This window comes from Pimephales promelas, chromosome 16 (genome assembly GCF_988280905.1).
Source record: "Pimephales promelas chromosome 16, fPimPro1.hap1.1, whole genome shotgun sequence".
Lineage (NCBI taxonomy): Eukaryota > Metazoa > Chordata > Actinopteri > Cypriniformes > Leuciscidae > Pimephales > Pimephales promelas.
This window is the reverse complement of record NC_142784.1, coordinates 12,890,090-12,911,978: the sequence shown is the minus strand read 5'-3', so window position 1 is coordinate 12,911,978 and position 21,889 is coordinate 12,890,090. Positions and strand designations below refer to the sequence as shown.

At 37.8% G+C, this 21,889-nt stretch overlaps 1 protein-coding gene across 1 annotated transcript in view; it reads right to left on the bottom strand.

Moving 5' to 3' along the window:
* The window catches only part of LOC148973323 (uncharacterized), a 95,035-nt gene that overhangs the window by 11,701 nt on the left and 61,445 nt on the right, over nucleotides 1-21,889 (bottom strand). Inside the window, exons 21-30 of the mRNA XM_089120795.1 lie at nucleotides 17,567-18,037; nucleotides 14,271-14,705; nucleotides 11,874-12,287; nucleotides 10,468-10,932; nucleotides 7,276-7,692; nucleotides 4,517-4,957; nucleotides 3,204-3,671; nucleotides 2,532-2,789; nucleotides 2,198-2,440; nucleotides 1,859-2,104 (exon numbers count right to left, since the gene is read on the bottom strand). Coding sequence (XP_088976921.1) covers nucleotides 1,859-2,104; nucleotides 2,198-2,440; nucleotides 2,532-2,789; nucleotides 3,204-3,671; nucleotides 4,517-4,957; nucleotides 7,276-7,692; nucleotides 10,468-10,932; nucleotides 11,874-12,287; nucleotides 14,271-14,705; nucleotides 17,567-18,037 — 3,858 coding nt within the window. The remainder of the gene's footprint in view (nucleotides 1-1,858; nucleotides 2,105-2,197; nucleotides 2,441-2,531; nucleotides 2,790-3,203; nucleotides 3,672-4,516; nucleotides 4,958-7,275; nucleotides 7,693-10,467; nucleotides 10,933-11,873; nucleotides 12,288-14,270; nucleotides 14,706-17,566; nucleotides 18,038-21,889) is intronic.

The following is a 21,889-nucleotide window of genomic DNA, read 5'->3' as shown; positions in this document are numbered from 1 at the left end:
AATAGCGGAATCTTTGTTATGGGTTTTTGGAAAACAACTTAATTTGACTTCTGCTAAACATGCTCCATTAGTTAAAATCGCAATCAATGAAGATTCGTTGTCAGGTTCTGGAACATTACCTTTGATTATGGTCTGGCCTCAATATGGGAAACGCAATATTATGACAGTTAGACGATTCCAATCAATGGGGGTTAGACAAGGAAATTCAGTAATTAGATTGGGAAGGAATGGATATTGGGCTGAAGGTGAAACACCAATGATTTCTACTACAGACTGTTGTGTTGAGGAACATGAGTGGGTAATTTGCTCATGTTCTACAATGTTTAGTCTGTCTCTTAATGGATCTGCAGTTTGGGAAGTAGTTCCTTTAGATCAAGCCACAGGTGCATGGCAGGTGTCAGAAGCACAGTGGTGTATATTACATGACGGAATAAATGAAAATATGATATACGGAGGAAAGCTATGTCCAATTCCTTCTGATCCATTTTGCGTTGAGATTCTCTATCCTCTTCAATTGGGTGGAATTCATGTTCCACATGTACAATTGTTGCAGTTAGATCCACAGTGGTGGAATAATGATTTGGTGGAAGAGAGGAATTATGAACTCTTTGAAATGGTTAAGAGAGTTAAAGCAAGCGTTAAGGCAGCTCAAGAGGAGGGAATTCAAGCAATGGGTCATGTTATCGTAGCGAATGGAGTAGCTAAATTGATGTCTGAGAGGAAATTAGCTCGAATTCCAGGGAATTTAACATGGTTGGAATGGATAGTTTTGACTATGGTAGGAGTTTTTGTGTTTCTGTTAGTAATAAAACTTATCATATATGTGATAAGAAAGAGAAGTACCAAACCTTTTAGATTGGTTATTACTAACAAAATGGATAAAGCCGAGAATGGAAAATTCGGAGTGAGATAGGAGATTTTATACACTACACTACATACAAAGCACAACCTCACAAACAATGAACACCCGCTTACTGATTTACAACCCCAAGGGATAGGACCCTTTAACATCAACGTTTATTTTAATTTCTTATTTTGGCTCGGAACTGGGGGAGTTAATTAGTTAACGAGTTAATTAATTAATGAGTCCAGGCACGGGCAGAAGACTTTTTTAGTTTTTCTTTTCTTAGATGATTGGGGTTCATTTTAAATGCTTACACATAGATGTTAAATGACACATAGTATGTGGGGACATAACATGGGTTGGGTTTTTGTTTGTTATTTCTTTTCTTTTCTGTTTCAATTCGTTTGTCTTCTATGTCTATGTCTTGGTCTACTATTTCTCCTCAACACTATCACTTCAATAGGTTGGCCACCTGGAGATGATGGTGTGGAACTGACGGCCGTAGTTCCAGAGGAGGGACTGAAGATTCACAATCTCATCATTTAATGTTGTTTTTAGTTTTTTTATTGTTTTTATTAATAATCCTAATCATTAGTATTATGCATGTGATTTATACTTTTTATATATCATTCATAATCATTTATAATCTACATTTTTATGAATCAAACTTTTCTGAATTCTGTATGTGGAAGACTTTTAGAGTTTGGGGGGACTTTGGGGGGAAGTTGAGTGTATTATGTTTCTTTCCGTGGAGCAGAATATACATTTCGGTGATTGATGAAGAGCAGATGTTAGCAGCTATATGTACTGTGTAAGTTCTTTGTTTGGACAGAGAGAGGAAAAATACAGAGAAGCAGAAGGACGATCTTTGCTGGTCCACTCTCTCTCCCTTATGTCTTATATAAATTGGTAAAATAAATAACATATATTGGCAGAATGACTGGTGTCTTTTCATTAAATTAAATAACAAGGGGAAACGAAGATTTTAAATCTACAGTGATGGATTATTTTTACCTTTTCAACTTGATTCTCTCTATCAAGGGCAGAAGTTCTCGGATGTTTTCACAAGAGATTTTGCTCTTTCTCAAGTCCAACTTCAGATTCAGATCTTGATGTGTCAGTAGGTAATGAATCACTTCCCAGTTCATCGAGCAGGAAGTCAAATCCATCGACACTTTCTTCAGGAAAGAGTGTGTCAGTTCATCATCCTGTGCTTCATACACCACAGAAACCAGCCGCTGAAGAGTCTCTTTAGAGAACCTGAACACACACACACACACACACACAACTGGTCAGTTTGTTAAACCGGTTGATTTATTCACAGAAAATGGACCTTGCTGAACACACACAGACCTGATAGTCACAGGCTCCTGGAGACCCAACAGAGCCGTGAGAGACAGAGTCTCTGATTTACACTCAGTAAGATCCAAACACTGAACAGAAAACAGTCTCAGGAGAGACGTCAAGCTGCTCAAGATACGAGAGAGATTTCGCTTTGAGTCTTTTGTGAGCATTGAAAACTCCTCTATCAGTGGAAAAGGACCATTCGATGATCTCAGCGCTCTGAACATCTTCACTATCAGTTCGTCTTCCACACTGTCAAAGACAAAATCAGAGATCATGAGAAACATTCAAACAGTATTTCAGGATGATTTAAAAGTGTGACTGCAGATGATGAATGTGAAACCTCAGTTTGTGCAGGTGTGTGATGTGTCTGAAGAGCAGTTTGAGTCCTCTGAGAGAGATGGCGTGTGTCTTCAGAGTCAGGTTTAGTTTGGAGGGCGAGCGGCCCAGAACTCTCCCCACAGATCTGCAGGAGCTGCTGGGTAATTTCCCACTCAGAGTAACAGTGAAGTCTAAAGCCCGGAGCAGAGGAGTCACCTGATCTGCCTTCACTCTCGGCCCAAACACTTTACATAGTGACGGGATGAACAACTCAGCATTGCTACAGGATGAGGATTTAATCAATGAAAATTATTAAATATAGACCATTTCAAAAGATGTAAACAACACTGGTCCAGAAACACTTCCTGTTTCAGTTTGTAACTGTTTTCTTTATTTCACATGTAAAGAAAACATCTTAAAGATGTTTGTTTAACTTTTTGATTCAGTTTTAAATGTTCTGTTGGTTGTATTTTATCCCAGCTTTTATGTAGTGTTAAAAAACTGAAACAGGAAGTGCTTCTGGACCAGTGTTGTTTACATCTTTTGAAATGGTCTATAGATATATAAAAGTATCCTGTCATGGTAATTTTCAAGCATACTGACTTATGTTTACAATCTGTGGTTGAAAAAGCATACATCTTTAATTAAATATAAAGGCATTTAAAATTGTATTTTAAAAGTATTTCACACAGACCTGAGCTGTGAGATGTAGGGCAGACACTGGAGGAATCCCCTCACTTCACTCTCTTCATCTGTCCAGTCTATCAGCTCTACTGGTTTCTTCTCTGTCTGCAGTTTCAGCACTTCTAGGAGGATGGAGATCTTTCTCTCTGAGAGCTTTATTATCCAGACTGCAGGAGCTGACTGATAAACTGGCTGTAATGCTGGAAGGACACTCCTGCCTGTATGAGTCTCATAGTCCTTCACACGTGACCACAGATCCAGCAGGAAATCACACTGAGTCCAGGTATGACAATAATCCTCATCAAAGGGGAAAGATGTGTAACTGCACACAGATGTTAATAGTTCAGTGTAATTTTCTTCTGTATTTGCATCAAACTCTGATGTTGAAACAAACAGATTCAGCAGAATCTTTACAGCAGTTTCTCTCTTCCCGTCGATAATGTCAGAAAATCTGTGGAGACACACATAATTATCACTTTATTGTCCAGTGTAGAAGAATATAAAATATGAAAAACATGAAAAGAATATGAAAAACGTGACTTATTGAATTATTACTTATGATAAGTCTTGTATAAAATAATTAGATGACTAACTTATAAGACTAGTCTATGCAACAGTGTTCAATTCTGTTCAATTCTGGTTCATGTTCACATATATATTGTCTTCCTAACACACACTGTACTTTAAAGGAGCTGTATGCAAGAAATTTATTTCAATTAATCATAAATTTTCCCTGATATGTCATTAGACATTAAGAGATCATGTTCATCTCAAATAATTATATCACTGACAACAGCAGTCCGGCCAGGATATTATCATTTAAAAGTGAAGTTGCAGCCCTCAACTGATGTTGATATTGTCATGTTGTGTTTTGGTCTGATGCTCCACCCTCCACCGATCTACCAATCATGGAGTCAGTAGTGTTGTGGCATTTGGGTTGCCAGCTCTTCTCTAGTTACCGCAGCTGCAGATACAAACGTGTCGGAATTGGATAAAAAAATTCTAATGTTGCAAAACCCCCAAAAAAACTCGATATAAATCCGAAATACTTTGTTACAAAGTCCGAAATAAATAATGAACAGAAAAAGACTCGTCACTTGCCATTGGAAGCTTCTTGTAGCATCCTACATTCCTGCTGGAACCTGCAGCATATCTGGCAACATCGAGTCATGGGGAAATGAGGGGATACACCCTAATTTGAAAGTGATTGCAGTGCCGGTTTTGAAAACAATCTTGCATACAGCTCCTTTAAATTCATTAATTTTATTGTGAGCTCTGAATACAATAATCCAGCATGGTTGGTGTGTTCCTCATGAGACTCACCTGAGCTGTGAGATGTAGGGCAGACACTGGAGGAATCCCCTCACTTCACTCTCTTCATCTGTCCAGTCTATCAGATCTACTGGTTTCTTCTCTGTCTGCAGTTTCAGCACTTCTAGGAGGATGGAGATCTTTCTCTCTGAGAGATTTATGATCCAGACTGCAGGAGCTGACTGATAAACTGGCTGTAATGCTGGAAGGACACTCCTGCCTGTTTGAGTCTCATAGTCCTTCACACGTGAACACAGATCCAGCAGGAAATCACACTGAGTCCAGGTATAACAATTATCCTCATCAAAGGGGAAAGATGTGTAACTGCACACAGATGTTAATAGTTCAGTGTAATTTTCTTCTGTATTTGCATCAAACTCTGATGCTGAAACAAACAGATTCAGCAGAAACTTTACACCAGTTTCTCTCTTCTCGTCGATAATGTCAGAAAATCTGTGGAGACACACATAATTATCACTTTATTGTCCAGTGTAGGAGAATATAAAATATTGAAAAACGTGACTCATTGAATTATTAATTAATATAAAAATTTTAGGGCTGTGCAAAAATTAATTGCGATTAATCGCATCCAAAATAAAAGCCTGTGTTTACATAATAATATATGTGTGTGTGCTGTATATAATTATTTTGTATATATAAATACACACACATGCATGTATATATATATTTAAGAAAATGTGTTATTCATATATAAAATATTTATATAATATAAATTATGTATATATATATATATATATATATATATATATATACAGAATTTAAGCGCAAATAATTCTTAAATATATACATGCATGCATAGGTATTTATATATACAAAATAATTATATACAGCACACACAAATATATTATGAGAAACACAGACTTTTATTTTGGATGCGATTAATCGCAATTAATTTTTGCAGAGCCCTAAAAAATTTATATAAACATTCGGATTTGACTATTACTTCAGTTTATATTTCAGTTGTAGAGGATGGTTGTGTATTGAGTGGTGTGTTGGAAATATAATCGTAAATAAAAAAATTAGTAAATAAAAGTATTTCGGTATAGCTTTTATATTTTGGAATCTAAATAAAAAAATAAAAAGTAAAATAAAAAGTTTGAGTAACTTAATTCATTTCCTCAAACCTTTCATGTCAAGAACATGTAATTTGCACATATATTGAGTTGATATGAAGATAAACCTGCGTCAGACACACAGTTACTACACTGTTGATTTTCTGATTTGACAGTAAACACTTAATCTAGAGCTCCATTACAGTCAATCAGTAATTTCACACACACACACACACACACACACACACACACACACACACACACACACACACACACACACTGGTAAGACTGCATCAGCAGATGTGAAATAAAAAAAAATTAAAATACAAGAGTTACACACAAAATGTGTTTATAAAACATAAATTGTAGAGAATCCAAAAGCCTCTATATATTTATATAGGGAGAGCTGGTTACACCATGACATCACACATTTTGTTTTTTAACGCCTCCAAGTGACACTATTCTCACATTAAACATTTTTGTTAAAGAATTCCTTCAAAATTCTAAATAATAGTGAAAAAAAATATTACTAAACCAAAAAATATCACATTAATTTCACTGAAAAAAAAAGTTACATTTCAAGGCTTTGGTCACTTTTGACCATGAAGGGATCAAGTGTGAGCACAAAATGAAGAGGATCAGATCGACTATGCAGAAACCCACTTTAGCTCGATTATAACCGCATATACAGTATAAATGGACTGTGAGCTGCATGAAGATGATATAATAGAAATACATGAACAAAATCAATCTCTACAGAGACTGAACAAGAGTGAGAGAAGGATTTGAACAACAGATTTACTCACAACACGACTGTCAGCGGCCAGATCATAAACAGAGACGCTTAGTTAAAACTGTGTCATGAGAGAACAGTGTTGGGCTCGTTACTCAAAACATGGATCATTTACTCATTACTAGTTACTCCTTACAAAAATAATATTATTACTGTTACTCCTGGACAACAGTAATTAATTACACTAGTTACATTACTTTTCCAGTACACCTCCAAATAATTGGTAATTGCATAATTTTTGCAGGCAACCTGTGAATCCATGAAAGTTACAAATAAACGAAGAGTACAACTGTCTCAAACTGATGACAAGCCACAATTTGTTTAAACCCCTTCTGTTATTTAATAAAGCAGCAACATAGAAAAAATAAAATAAAGTCTGTATTTCAGCCGCTATATGATGTGGTTTATAATATGTTCTCAGTCTTCAGACAAAGATTTGCTGTGTTGATGATGTCATGAGCGCACACACACAACAACGATTATGAAAATTGATAGGGATGATTGGATTTCTGAATTTCAAATCATTAGTAATTGTGACAAAAAAATTTAATGTTAGTTACACTACTAGTTACCAGAGAAAGTACTAGTTACTGGCCAACACTGCACAAGTCTGAACAACTAGCAGTTAGTTAGGGCGAATCACACTTAGTTTTCAGATTCAAATTACACCAATACCTCTTTATGTAACTGATTTAAAACAGTTATGATCAGTCTTGTGTAAAATAATTAGATGACTAATTTGTAAGGCTAGTCTGTGAAGTTTATGCAACAGTGTTTTCAATTCTGGTTCACGTTCACATATATATTGTCTTTCTAACATACACTGTACATTAAATTTATTAATTTTATTGTGAGCACTGAATACAATAATCCAGCATGATTGGTGTGTTCCTCATGAGACTCACCTGAGCTGTGAGATGTAGGGCAGACACTGGAGGAATCCCCTCACTTCACTCTCTTCATCTGTCCAGTCTATCAGATCTACTGGTTTCTTCTCTGTCTGCAGTTTCAGCACTTCTAGGAGGATGGAGATCTTTCTCTCTGAGAGCTTTATTCTCCAGACTGCAGGAGCTGACTGATAAACTGGCTGTAATGCTGGAAGGACACTCCTGCCTGTTTGAGTCTCATAGTCCTTCACACGTGACCACAGATCCAGCAGGAAATCACATCTCTCATAATTCACAGATGACAACAGTTTCTTCACAGTTTCTTCTATTGTCTCTTTCTGGTGGAGAACAGCTTGCAGACACAAATCCAGTATGAAAGATCTCTTTATTTTCTCCCATGATTCAGATGAGTTATTCTGTGGTTCAACAAATCTAAAGAAGGAATGAACAAGATTCAGTTACAGATGACAAAGGAGACAAATAAAGATTATTTAAATGAATCAAACGGTTTGTCAGACAATACCTAAGGTCAGTGTAATTGAACAGTGAAAAGTGATGAACAAATATTTTTATTATTATCTTTAGTTTTCAGTTTTGCTCTTTGAATTTTTTTGTAGCAAAATATCAAATGATTATTGGCAAACAGAACCACACTATTGAAATCAATTACATTTTTCAAACAAAAAAAGAGTGGATATCTGCAAATAAACTGTGAAACAATGAAACAAATACAGTAATTTAAAACATTTCCTGAAACCAGAAGCTCTAAATTATTAATTAACAGATTCAGTTGCTGTTAATGTAACTCTTTGTCAGACAGACGGTTGCTCCACCATTACAGACGCATTAGTAACACTTTGGCTGCATTTACACTGTCAACCAATACCATTTATTCCCCAGATATCTAGAAACCGAAATATATTGACATATCAGTTGTCAGTCTCGCTGTGTGGAAGAAAACATTATAAACGCAGGAAACACAGAACCGCTGATCACAAACAGATGTGTTGCCAGCTCCTGTTGTTAGTCACCAAAACACAAGACCAACACGTTTCAGAAGAGGTATTGCCGAGCTGAGACTTCTTTCTAGTTACCAAAGTCGATATTAGCAGGGCCAAACTTTCCCCTTTTCTCTGGTGAATCAGCCACAGCAGTATTATATTTGTTAACCAATAGTATTTATGGAATGAGGAATCAAATTTTATTTGATCTTTTGACATATATGATGTCATTGTACAATGGAAAAAAACTTTCCAGACCCTCCAAAATCGGCATAAACTGAAATCAAGCTGCCAGATGACTTGTTTTCTACTTCCTCCACATTGTGACATTAGACTATAGTAGATATTTTTTATATGACCAACTCCACAACAACACATCAACGCCTACTTTACCATTTCATTTTGATATCCTGCCCAGCAGAGGAGAACAACAGCATGACAAGAAAGAGAGAGCAGGTCACCCAAGACCATAGAGATACTCATGTTAACAGGCACCTGAAGCTTACTGCAAATTTTAAACTAGTTTTTTTTTTTTTTACAAATATTAAGATGTCAGTAAAGTTCTACACAGCCTTCTACAAGGACTCTTCAGCATTAGGAATGAATGTATGGTTTATTATTAAACAATGTCTAGGATCATGTTGGAAGATTATGTTTGTTCTGCCCATTTCACTACAGGCTTGAGTTTGTGATCTGGCACAATTTAATGCAGAGTTTGGAAAGAAACTTTTACTGAAAGATAGAGCAATACAAACTCTGTTATATCTGAAAATAGAAAATCACAAAGCGCAAATAAACAATTTCATAACAAAACAAATGTAAACACAAATTCATAATGCTTTCCTTGTAAATGCAGTTTTATATTTATAGATAATGTTTTCAAAACACACATGTGCAATATTGGAGGCACTGAAACTTTGTCAGACTATCAAATGACTTTAGCCAATCATAACAGCACTCAAACTCAAAGTGTTTGTGACAAAAGTTAAAAAAATGTGAGTTGAAAATAATATATTTTTTTAATATATAACTGTATTTAAAATAGTGAAATATTAAAATAATTACAAACATCATGTAAAGACCCCTTAAATCTGTTCAACATTGAAAAACAAATGTTGATTTCATCACTTTTCTGCTGTCAGTGTGTTTTGGCTCAATATTAATGTAAATGAGGTCAGTTGCAGTCCATCTCAAGTGAATGTAAACAGTAGGAACTAAAAATCAAAACAACAGATCTGTCTTACAGCTAAAATCTTCAGCTACATTAAAACAATAGAAATTAAAGGGTTAGTTCACCCAAAAATGAAAATTCTGTCAGTATTTACTCACCCTCATGTTGTTTCAACCCCGTAAGACCTTCGTTCATCTTCGGAACACAAATTAAGATATTTAAGATATTAAGATCGCTCCTGCATACTAGTCCATAGGCTTCTTGAGGTACTGGCTCTTGCTGTCCCCGAAAAGTCATTAAAGACATCGTTAAAATAGTCCAAGTGACTTCAGTGGCTCAATCTTAAGTTTATCAAACGACGAGAACACTTTTGTGCGCAAAAAAACAACAAAAATAACGACTTTATTTCAACTATTCGTTTATTTCTCCCTCTGCGCAAGTCAGGTTACTAGTTTAATAGCGTAAGCTTCTGTTATTGTATGTCACACAGCATCACACACACATGACCAGCGTCAGCCAATAGTGAGCCTACGTGTGACGTAGCTCTACGCAATCACACTACGTTAACTGACTTACAGGCTCATGGAGAAGGAAGTGAATAGTTGAAATAAAGTCGTTATTTTTGTTGTTTTTTTGCGCACAAAAGTGTTCTCGTCGTTTGATAAACTTAAGATTGAGCCCCTGTAGTCACTGTAGACTATTTTAACGATGTCTTTAATGACTTTTCGAGGACAGCAAGAGCCAGTCCCTCAAGAAGCCTATGGACTGTATGCAGGAGTGATCTTAATATCTTAAATATCTTAATTTGTGTTCCGAAGATGAACGAAGGTCTTACGGGGTTGAAACAACATGAGGGTGAGTAAATACTGACAGAATTTTCGTTTTTGGGTGAACTAACCCTTTAAGCTTACGGAATCTGGCATAAATGCATTTCTAATTAATTTAAATTAACCATATTACTTATTAATATATAATTTAAATGTGAAGATTAAAATAAACTGAATCAATATGAGTGTATTTTCCTCATGAGACTCTCACCTGAGCTGTGAGATGTAGGGCAGACACTGGAGGAATCCCCTCACTTCACTCTCTTCATCTGTCCAGTCTATCAGCTCTACTGGTTTCTTCTCTGTCTGCAGTTTCAGCACTTCTAGGAGGATGGAGATCTTTCTCTCTGAGAGATTTATTCTCCAGACTGCAGGAGCTGACTGATAAACTGGCTGTAATGCTGGAAGGACACTCCTGCCTGTTTGAGTCTCATAGTCCTTCACACGTGACCACAGATCCAGCAGGAAATCACACTGAATCCAGGTATAACAATGATTCTCCTCATAGGGGAAAGATGTGTAACTGCACACAGATGTTAATAGTTCAGTGTAATTTTCTTCTGTATTTGCATCAAACTCTGAAGCTGAAACAAACAGATTCAGCAGAAACTTCACAGCAGTTTCTCTCTTCCCGTCGATAATGTCAGAAAATCTGTGGAGACACACATAATTATCACTTTATTGTCCAGTGTAGGAGAATATAAAATATTGAATAAAGTGAAAATATAATCCTAAAATTGAATATTTTTTTAAAAATAAGTATTTCTGTATAGCTTCTATCTTTTGGAATCTAAAAAAAAAAGTTTGAGAACTTTTGAGCAAAATTACTCTCGATTTCAACCACTAAATTTATTGAGGCTAATTTGTAAAGCGAAATAAAATGGGCCGAAAATTGCCTGTCAAATATTATAGATTGTATTTTTAAACAGAATTCATATTTTGGAAATGAAATCTGAAAGTTCAAAATGGATTATTGAATCTTTAATGATGAAAATGTGTGTGAAATGTTTTGAATTTAAATATTTTAAATAGCTTGAATATACAACCATGTAGATTTTCAGCCCATAAAAATGCAAGCCCTAAAAATACAACGCATTAAAATGCAAGCAGGATTTATGCAATGCATATTTTTTCAAGTAGTGCAATTCAACAAGATTTATTGTTTCAAAAACATTTGTCATTATTTTACTTCCATTTCCATTAAAGTAAAGTTCTGTTTTGTCCTGTATTACGTCACATCAGTAATAATAACGTTTACACACACACTTTAAACATTACATTTCAGTTGGGCTAAAACATTATCAGTCTCTTAAAATTGGTTTGGTGTTTCTGAAGAAGGATGATCAGGCAACAGATAATGTGAATGTATCTTGACTTCATCCAGTATTATATAGAATACAATCAGAATAAAACTGGCCTCATCGTTGTGCACTAACTGTGAGAGTCATCCGGCCGCTGAGGGGTCAGTAAAATCACACTTCAATTCAATGTTTCAATTCTGGGTCACGATCGCATTTATTTTGTCTGCCCAACATATACATTGATTTACTTAATTTTATTGTGAGCACTGAATCCAATAATCCAGCATGATTGTTGTGTTCCTCATGAGAGTCTCACCTGAGCTGTGAGATGTAGGGCAGACACTGGAGGAATCCCCTCACTTCACTCTCTTCATCTGTCCAGTCTATCAGATCTACTGGTTTCTTCTCTGTCTGCAGTTTCAGCACTTCTAGGAGGATGGAGATCTTTCTCTCTGAGAGCTTTATTCTCCAGACTGCAGGAGCTGACTGATAAACTGGCTGTAATGCTGGAAGGACACTCCTGCCTGTTTGAGTCTCATAGTCCTTCACATGTGAACACAGATCCAGCAGGAAATCACATCTCTCATAATTCACAGATGACAACAGTTTCTTCACAGTTTCTTCTATTGTCTCTTTCTGGTGGAGAACAGCTTGCAGACACAAATCCAGTATGAAAGATCTCTTTCTTTTCTCCCATGATTCAGATGATTTATTCTGTGGTTCAACAAATCTAAAGAAAGAATGAACAAGATTTAGTTAGAGACGACAAAGGAGACAAATAAAGATTATTTAAATTAATTAAACAGTTTGTCAGACAATACCTAAGGTCAGTGTAATTGAACAGTGAAAAGTGATGAACAAATATTTTTATTATTATCTTTAGTTTTCAGTTTTGCTCTTTGAATTTTTTTGTAGCAAAATATCAAATGATTATTGGCGAACAGTACCACACTATTGAAATCAATTACATTTTTCAAACAAAAAAAGAGTGGATATCTGCAAATAAACTGTGAAACAATGAAACAAATACAGTAATTTAAAACATTTCCTGAAACCAGAAGCTCTAAATTATTAATTAACAGATTCAGTTGCTGTTAATGTAACTCTTTGTCAGACAGACGGTTGCTCCACCATTACAGACGCATTAGTAACACTTTGGCTGCATTTACACTGTCAACCAATACCATTTATTCCCCAGATATCTAGAAACCGAAATATATTGACATATCAGTTGTCAGTCTCGCTGTGTGGAAGAAAACATTATAAACGCAGGAAACACAGAACCGCTGATCACAAACAGATGTGTTGCCAGCTCCTGTTGTTAGTCACCAAAACACAAGACCAACACGTTTCAGAAGAGGTATTGCCGAGCTGAGACTTCTTTCTAGTTACCAAAGTCGATATTAGCAGGGCCAAACTTTCCCCTTTTCTCTGGTGAATCAGCCACAGCAGTATTATATTTGTTAACCAATAGTATTTATGGAATGAGGAATCAAATTTTATTTGATCTTTTGACATATATGATGTCATTGTACAATGGAAAAAAACTTTCCAGACCCTCCAAAATCGGCATAAACTGAAATCAAGCTGCCAGATGACTTGTTTTCTACTTCCTCCACATTGTGACATTAGACTATAGTAGATATTTTTTATATGACCAACTCCACAACAACACATCAACGCCTACTTTACCATTTCATTTTGATATCCTGCCCAGCAGAGGAGAACAACAGCATGACAAGAAAGAGAGAGCAGGTCACCCAAGACCATAGAGATACTCATGTTAACAGGCACCTGAAGCTTACTGCAAATTTTAAACTAGTTTTTTTTTTTTTTACAAATATTAAGATGTCAGTAAAGTTCTACACAGCCTTCTACAAGGACTCTTCAGCATTAGGAATGAATGTATGGTTTATTATTAAACAATGTCTAGGATCATGTTGGAAGATTATGTTTGTTCTGACCATTTCACTACAGGCTTGAGTTTGTGATCTGGCACAATTTAATGCAGAGTTTGGAAAGAAACTTTTACTGAAAGATAGAGCAATACAAACTCTGTTATATCTGAAAATAGAAAATCACAAAGCGCAAATAAACAATTTCATAACAAAACAAATGTAAACACAAATTCATAATGCTTTTCTTGTAAATGCAGTTTTATATTTATAGATAATGTTTTCAAAACACACATGTGCAATATTGGAGGCACTGAAACTTTGTCAGACTATCAAATGACTTTAGCCAATCATAACAGCACTCAAACTCAAAGTGTTTGTGACAAAAGTTAAAAAAATGTGAGTTGAAAATAATATTTTTTTAATATATAACTGTATTTAAAATAGTGAAATATTAAAATAATTACAAACATCATGTAAAGACCCCTTAAATCTGTTCAACATTGAAAAACAAATGTTGATTTCATCACTTTTCTGCTGTCAGTGTGTTTTGGCTCAATATTAATGTAAATGAGGTCAGTTGCAGTCCATCTCAAGTGAATGTAAACAGTAGGAACTAAAAATCAAAACAACAGATCTGTCTTACAGCTAAAATCTTCAGCTACATTAAAACAATAGAAATTAAGCTTACAGAATCTGGCATAAATGCATTTCTAATTAATTTAAATTAACCATATTACTTATTAATATATAATTTAAATGTGAAGATTAAAATAAACTGAATCAATATGAGTGTATTTTCCCCATGAGACTCTCACCTGAGCTGTGAGATGTAGGGCAGACACTGGAGGAATCCCCTCACTTCACTCTCTTCATCTGTCCAGTCTCTCAGCTCTACTGGTTTCTTCTCTGTCTGCAGTTTCAGCACTTCTAGGAGGATGGAGATCTTTCTCTCTGAGAGCTTTATTCTCCAGACTGCAGGAGCTGACTGATAAACTGGCTGTAATGCTGGAAGGACACTCCTGCCTGTTTGAGTCTCATAGTCCTTCACACGTGAACACAGATCCAGCAGGAAATCACACTGATTATAACAATTATTCTCATCAAAGGGGAAAGATGTGTAACTGCACACAGATGTTAATAGTTCAGTGTAATTTTCTTCTGTATTTGCATCAAACTCTGATGTTGAAACAAACAGATTCAGCAGAATCTTTACACCAGTTTCTCTCTTCCCGTCGATAATGTCAGAAAATCTGTGGAGACACACATAATTATCACTTTATTGTCCAGTGTAGGAGAATATAAAATATTGAATAAAAGTGAAGAAATGATCCTAAATTGAATTTAGTAAAATAAGTATTTTTGTGTAGCTTCTATCTTTTGGAATCTAAATACAATTAAAATAAAAATTAATTTCCTTAAAGGTGCCATATGGAATAATTGAGGTAAAAATATCAAAAAAATGAGCTACACACATCAAAAGAATGAGAAGAAATAAGTGCAATGATGTCATTAAAAAACTGACAAGTTATAGTGCTGCCGAGATATAAACCTAAATTAGCATGCTAAATTACTAGCCCCGGCCCGGCAGGTGTCGTAATACCAGTTCCGGCCATGGGAGGCTGTATGCGGGCGGTCAACGTTACCACCAGCCAAACTGCAGTACACGAGTGAGCCGCGCTCGCGCAAGCTTGTCTGTGTACTTGAACCTGATGTCAGTCGTGTGGAAATACAGCCCATTACTACATTTCAGTTCAGGGAAGAGTTAAAAAAATGATTGGTCGACATTATGCATGAGGAATACATTTTGGTAAGTTGTAGCATACTGTATCTTTCAACAGAGTTCATGTCCTTTTTCCATTAGCTAGTAGAGATGATCGGTTCACGTGCGCAAGGGGTCTGTGGTGTAACATGTACAAGCACAAAAACGGTATTTATTCTTTGAATTACGTAATAAAATTGACAGAATCTGAGAGCTTAACTAACCTGCTTGCTAAGTGTCAATTGCGTGTGTTGGCAGCTCTGAATGGCGCTAGCTTGATCAACATCAGCGAATGCTGTCTGTCAAATTAATTCAAACTAACAATAAAAGTGTAATATGAACAAAACGAATACCATAAACTTCAAATAATTGCCCAAGCTTTTATTTTCCCATATCGTTGAAATGCACCAACTTGTTTTTGAGACAGGCGTCTGAGACTTCTTCATCATTTAGTGTTGAGATGTTGTTCATTGAGTCTCTAATCTCTGAAAATCTCCAAATGCTCCACGTGAAACTGCGGTCTTCCAACCTTTTACTATCATGTCAAATGATTTGAATAACATGCGCGATGGTAGGAGCACAACTCATTTTCTGGAGGTATACTGCCCCCATCTGTTATGGAATATGGAGTAGGATTTGATCTATTATGTCAGATGGCACATTTAAACCTTTAATTTCAAGAACATGTAATTGGCACATATTCAGTTGATATGAAGATGAACCTGCGTCAGACACATAAGCCCTTGACGTCAGACAAAACAGCACTTGACTTTGTTGGCGCTCTAGATTAAAGGGATAGTTCACTTTGAAATTAATTTTGATATGTTTTAGCTTACCTCAAGGGCATCCAAGATGTAGGTGTCTTTGTTTCCACAGTATTTTCAATTTTGACATTTTTAGGTCAAACCGTTCTTGTTTGTCAGTCATATAATGGAGTCACCACCTCAAAGAGCAGCACAGAGAAGTCCAAATTAAACATGATTTAATGACTCGTGAATGTAAGTACACATTGATGGCCTAAGACATGAAACGAGCTGTTTGTGTGAGAAAACCAACAGTATTTATATCGATTTTACCACTTGGACGTGGCTGTAAAGAGGTAAAGAGGTAAAACGATATAAATACTGTTCGTTTTCTCACACAAACCGCTCGTTTCGTGTATTGAGCCATCAATGTGTACTTACATTTACGAAATGTATTAAATCATGTTTAATTTGGACTTCTCTGTGCTGCTCTTTGAGGTGGTGACTATAGACCTGCATTTTATGACTGACAGACACGAACGGTTTGACCTAAAAATATCAAAATTGAAACTACTGTGGAAACAAAGACACCTACATCTTGGATGCCCTTGAGGTAAGCCAAAACATATCAAAAATTAATTTCAAAGTGAACTATCCCTTTAATCTAGAGCACCAACAAAGTCAAGTGCTGTTTTGTCCTGTATTAGCTACGTCACATGCCCGTTTCACACATACTCCGTTTGCAGTGCGTATCTGGTGCATATTTTTTGCCGTACCCATGTTAACAGGTTAGAGCTTTCACACTGCATTCGGATGCAGTCCGTCGATCCGTTCCAGTTGCGTTGCGTATACAGCAGAGCAGAGATCGTTTCCACACCGAGTCTATTTTTGCTGTGCTGCAAATACTGAAATACAGTGACAGCGCACGGTTCATGGTCAAAATGAACACAGATTGACCTCAAAATGTAGTAACTTCACCATAAATGTATTTAATTTAATAAAATGTAGTAGTCTCACCATATAGTATTTACCTAAATATTGCTTTTTTTCACAGTCATCTTTTATACTTTAAGATCAGGGTTAAGCAAGGAAAACTACAATTTAACTTAATAAGTGCATAATGAATGACACTCGCCTTTGTGGAGGTGGAAAAATAAGTTCTTTGTGACATGCAAGATTTATTATATTAAAATTTAAATGCAAAAGAAAAGGCATTAGAGTCGGCTGTTTTTTAAAATGTTTGCGATTTTAATATAAGTACATGGTTAAATATTTGAACACTTGCTTGAGCAACTTAATGGGAGTAATGCATGTAATTATAGGCGTACGTTGTTTAAATTGTGTTTAAACGTGCGTCCATTCAAGTTTTTTTAATAAAAGTTGATGCATATAACTTCTGGATTTTAAATAAAAATAGTGAGTAGGCTTATGTGTTTGTGGTACAGCCGCGTATCAGTTACGCACTGCAAACGCAGCATATGTGAACCAGGGACGTGCGGTCAGGGTAGGCAGTGCCTCACCAAAGGAAATGTTGACATTACGTTTATTAATTCCAAGACCTTTATTAATTCAACACATTATTAATTTCATTTATTTATGAGACTCTCACCTGAGCTGTGAGATGTAGGGCAGACACTGGAGGAATCCCCTCACTTCACTCTCTTCATCTGTCCAGTCTCTCAGATCTACTGGTTTCTTCTCTGTCTGCAGTTTCAGCACTTCTAGGAGGATGGAGATCTTTCTCTCTGAGAGCTTTATTCTCCAGACTGCAGGAGCTGACTGATAAACTGGCTGTAATGCTGGAAGGACACTCCTGCCTGTTTGAGACTCATAGTCCTTCACATGTGAATGTAGATCCAGCAGGAAACCAGATTGATCAGTCTGATTTGCATTAACAGACTGATCATAGGCATAGTTTTTTCCACAGGGGAAATTTGGGTAGCTGCACACTGATGTTAACAGTTCACTGTAATTCTCTCCAGTAGCTGAAACATACTCTGATGCCCAGACGCATAAATTCTGCAGGCAGAGCAGACTAGACCTTTTCCTCTCACCTTCTTCTAAAACATCTTTATAAAACCTTAGGAAACAAACATAATCACACAAATAATGAACCTCACTGTAATTAGGTGGTAGTAGTAGTAGTGCAGCTGATTCTGAACAACAAATGAGAAACTCCATAGTATAGGGTCATTAAGTTAATTATGATATACAGCATATTTAAGTAATGCTTTAATGAGGGGTGTATCAAATTATATGTGGTGTGAAATTACAGTTCTACATTAGCAACTTTTAGTTTAGTTTATTTACTTTAATTTATTTGAATAATACATTTTACCCACCGAGTATTTGATCAAAAATAGTAACTGCAATGCTATTGTAATGATTTCATTTGGGGCCAAGCCCTGAAAGGCCCTCCCCCCAGCCCAGCCACCAGCACCGCTCACATGTCCCTCAACAAGATGGGCCAACTGGACGACCCGGAGGCCTTCCTGGACCTTCTTGAGCGGGCCGCCGAGGTATGTGAGTGGCCCCAGACCAGCTTGCCAGTGCGCTTGATTCCATTGCTGTCGGGGGAGGCACAGAAAGCTTCCCGACAACTGCCAGCCCAGAACCTACTAACTAGCACTGTCAGCGCTTCTGGTCGCTGCAGATGAACGAAGGCGGCTGGCCCAGCAGCTCCGGGACGCCTGCCGCAAATGGCTGTTGGCTGGGGAAAGTGACGTTGAGGCTGTCGTCGAAAAGGTGGTACTGGAGCAGTTCATCACCCGCTTCCCGAAGAGAACTGTACAGTGGGTCCAGTGCCACCGGCCGGCGTCGCTGGACCAGGCCATCCAACTGGCGGAGCCCACTAGCGAGCCCACAGGTGGGTTGTTCTGGGCTGTTCCAGGACCAGTGTCAGCTGTTCCAGGGGAACCAAACGTTCTGGAGAGGCTAAACCTCTCCAGCCGTGATGATTTTCCCCTGGAACAGTCCCACAATGAGACGCTAAAACACGAGTTCGATCAGGTCTGTACTATCGATAAAGACAACCTCTACACCCTGAGCGAACGCTCACCTATCCTTATTTTGTTATAATAAAGGACCAGTTGTATCGAGTGACCCAAGACACTCAGACAAAATAAGACACAACCCAGTTATTAGTACCGAAAAGCCGTCGGGAAATGCTTTTCCAAGTGGCTCACTGTAATCCTATGGCCGGACATTTAGGAATGACAGCCATGTCAAATCGTCTAATGACCCGATTCTTTTGGCCATAAATTCACGGGAACATACGCAGATGGTGAGCGACGTGTCGTGAATGTCAGCTGGTAAACACACCGGCCGCACCAAAATCGCCTTTGCGCCCTCTTCCGTTAATGCAGGTCCTATTCCAACGAATTGGTATGGACCTCATTGGGCCATTAGAGCGATCCACACGGGCACATCGCTCTGCATTAGTCTTGGTGGACGATGCAACGCGATATTCTGAAGCAGTTGCGCTCCACAGCATCTCAGCAAAGAGCGTGCAGACACGCTGTTTCATTTAATCTCCCCAGTGGGAATTCCAAAACACATTCTCACTGATCTCACTGATTTGTTCACTGTGCACAAGGTCCCACAAGCCTCCACTGGGTTTTCCCCCTTCGAGCTTCTCTTCAGTCGTCAGCCCTGCATGGTCTTAGATGTCCTGAGAGAAACTTGGGAGGAAGGACCTTCGGAGAGCAAAAATGAAATTCAGTATGTTCTCGTCTTGCGAGCAAAACTCCATACACTGGGGCGGCTCTCTATGGAGAATTTGCTACAGGCTCAGAACAGACAAAGCCAGCTATACAACAGGGGAGCCAAACTTTGAAAATGTACACCGGGAGAGAAAGTGCTTGTATTGCTCCAAACGTCCAGCTCAAAATTATTAGCGAAGTGTCAATGGCCCTTTGAGGTTACACAGGGAATAGGATTTCTCAATTATGAAGTGGTTCGGACGGATAGGGGTGGGGCACGACAGATATACCTGTCGTGATGCCCGGTGGGAGATCACTCTCACCTTCGCAGCTCACTGATTTAGTAAAACTAAAAAATACAAGCAGACTTTGCAGACGTGTTTTTTTTACCTGGCCGAATCATAAGTGGTTGTTTTCACCAGAACGAATAGAGAGCATTCTCAACGAATTGAAGCGTGTGTCCGAGTGTAGACAGTGTATGTAGTAGAGAGGTTAAGTGACTTTTGACTTCAAGTCATGATGCAAAGGTCCCCTTTGGTATGGAAGTACCTTATGGCCATAGAAATAAATTTATCCTAAGACACAAGTGAGATCACATTTTGTTTCTTATATACGCACATTTAAAAAAAAAAAAAAAAAGGCTACCAATCATACTTGAGAGGCCCATATCTTTGCTTCTGTTATAGCTATAATGACAAATTTGGTATCAACGTGTACATTTTTGTGGTCAAGGAGTCCAATAAAGTAGGTTCTAAGACTAGAAAATAATAATGTTGTCCTTACCATGACAATTGGAGGTGAAGTATGCAATCTTTTATAAAAAAAAAAAGCATGCCAAAGACACAGTCCATTCACAACTTAAAGGGATAGTTCACTTTGAAATTTATTTTTGATATGTTTTGGCTTACCTCAAGGGCATCCAAGATGTAGGTGTCTTTGTTTCCACAGTATTTTCAATTTTGATATTTTTAGGTCAAACCGTTTGAGTCTGTCAGTCATATAATGGAGGTCTATGGGGTCCACCTCAAAGAGCATGCACAGAGAAGTCCAAATTAAACATGATTTAATGACTCGTAAATGTAAGTACACATTGATGGCCTAAGACACGAAATGAGTTGCTTGTGTGAGAAAACGAACAGTATTTATATTGTTTTACCTCTTGTAACCACAGCCACGTTCAAGTGATCTGAGGGCGCAGGCGCTTTGTGGCTGTGGTAACAAGAGGTAAAAACAATATAAATACTGTTTGTTTTCTCACACAAACCCCTCGTTTCGTGTCATTTACGAGTCATTGAATCATGTTTAATTTGGACTTCTCTGTGCTGCTCTTTGAGGTGGACCCCATAGACCTCCATTACATGACTGACAGACACAAACGTTTTGACCTAAAAATATAAAAAATTGAAACTACTGAAATAAAAACACCTACATCTTGGATGCACTTGAGGCAAGCTAAAACGTAGCAAAAATTAATTTCAAAGTGAACTATCCCTTTAATAATTTCTGCTTCGCCTTTACAGCACTGGCTGAAGACGCGGGTCCCGCGTCGAGCACGGGCATCCGGTCGTTTATGTCTCAAGGTAACTCAGAACTGTATCACAGCTCTGAAACCCTGTGAGACGGTCGACTGGAATCAGACAGGTGTAAACCTGGGGGTAATCTCGAAACTGAAAGTGGTTTCGACAGACGCCTCCAATTCGGGCTGGGGCGCCCTCTACAAGGGCAGACCGACTTTTGGCCTGTGGTCAAGCCAAGAAAAGAGCTTGCACATAAACTGTCTAGAGATGAAGGCGGTTGAGAACGCCTTGCGGTTCTTTCTTCCCCCTCTAAAGGGCTACCATGTCCTTGTTCGTACGGACAACATGTCGGTGGTTTCCTACATAAATCGCCAGGGCGGCCTGAGATCATGGAACCTTCATGCACTGGCAGAACACCTGCTTGTATGTGTTCAGCGCAACCAACTCTCGTTGAGAGCGGTGCGTGTGCCAGGCCATCTGAACGTGGGTGCAGACAAGCTGTCCAGGGACAACGTTCCCCCAGGTAGAGGGCTGCATTGGGATTGGGTCCCGCCGGGTCCCGCGGGACCCAACGCAAATCTCGCGGGAGCGGGCGGTTTGAACTTTGATGCGGGCGGGAATGGGCGGCGAAAAAAAACGGCTGCGGGATCAGGAGGTAGCCTTCACATGATGGAGAATGAGAAGATGTCAATAAATGACGTGGAAAATAACCTC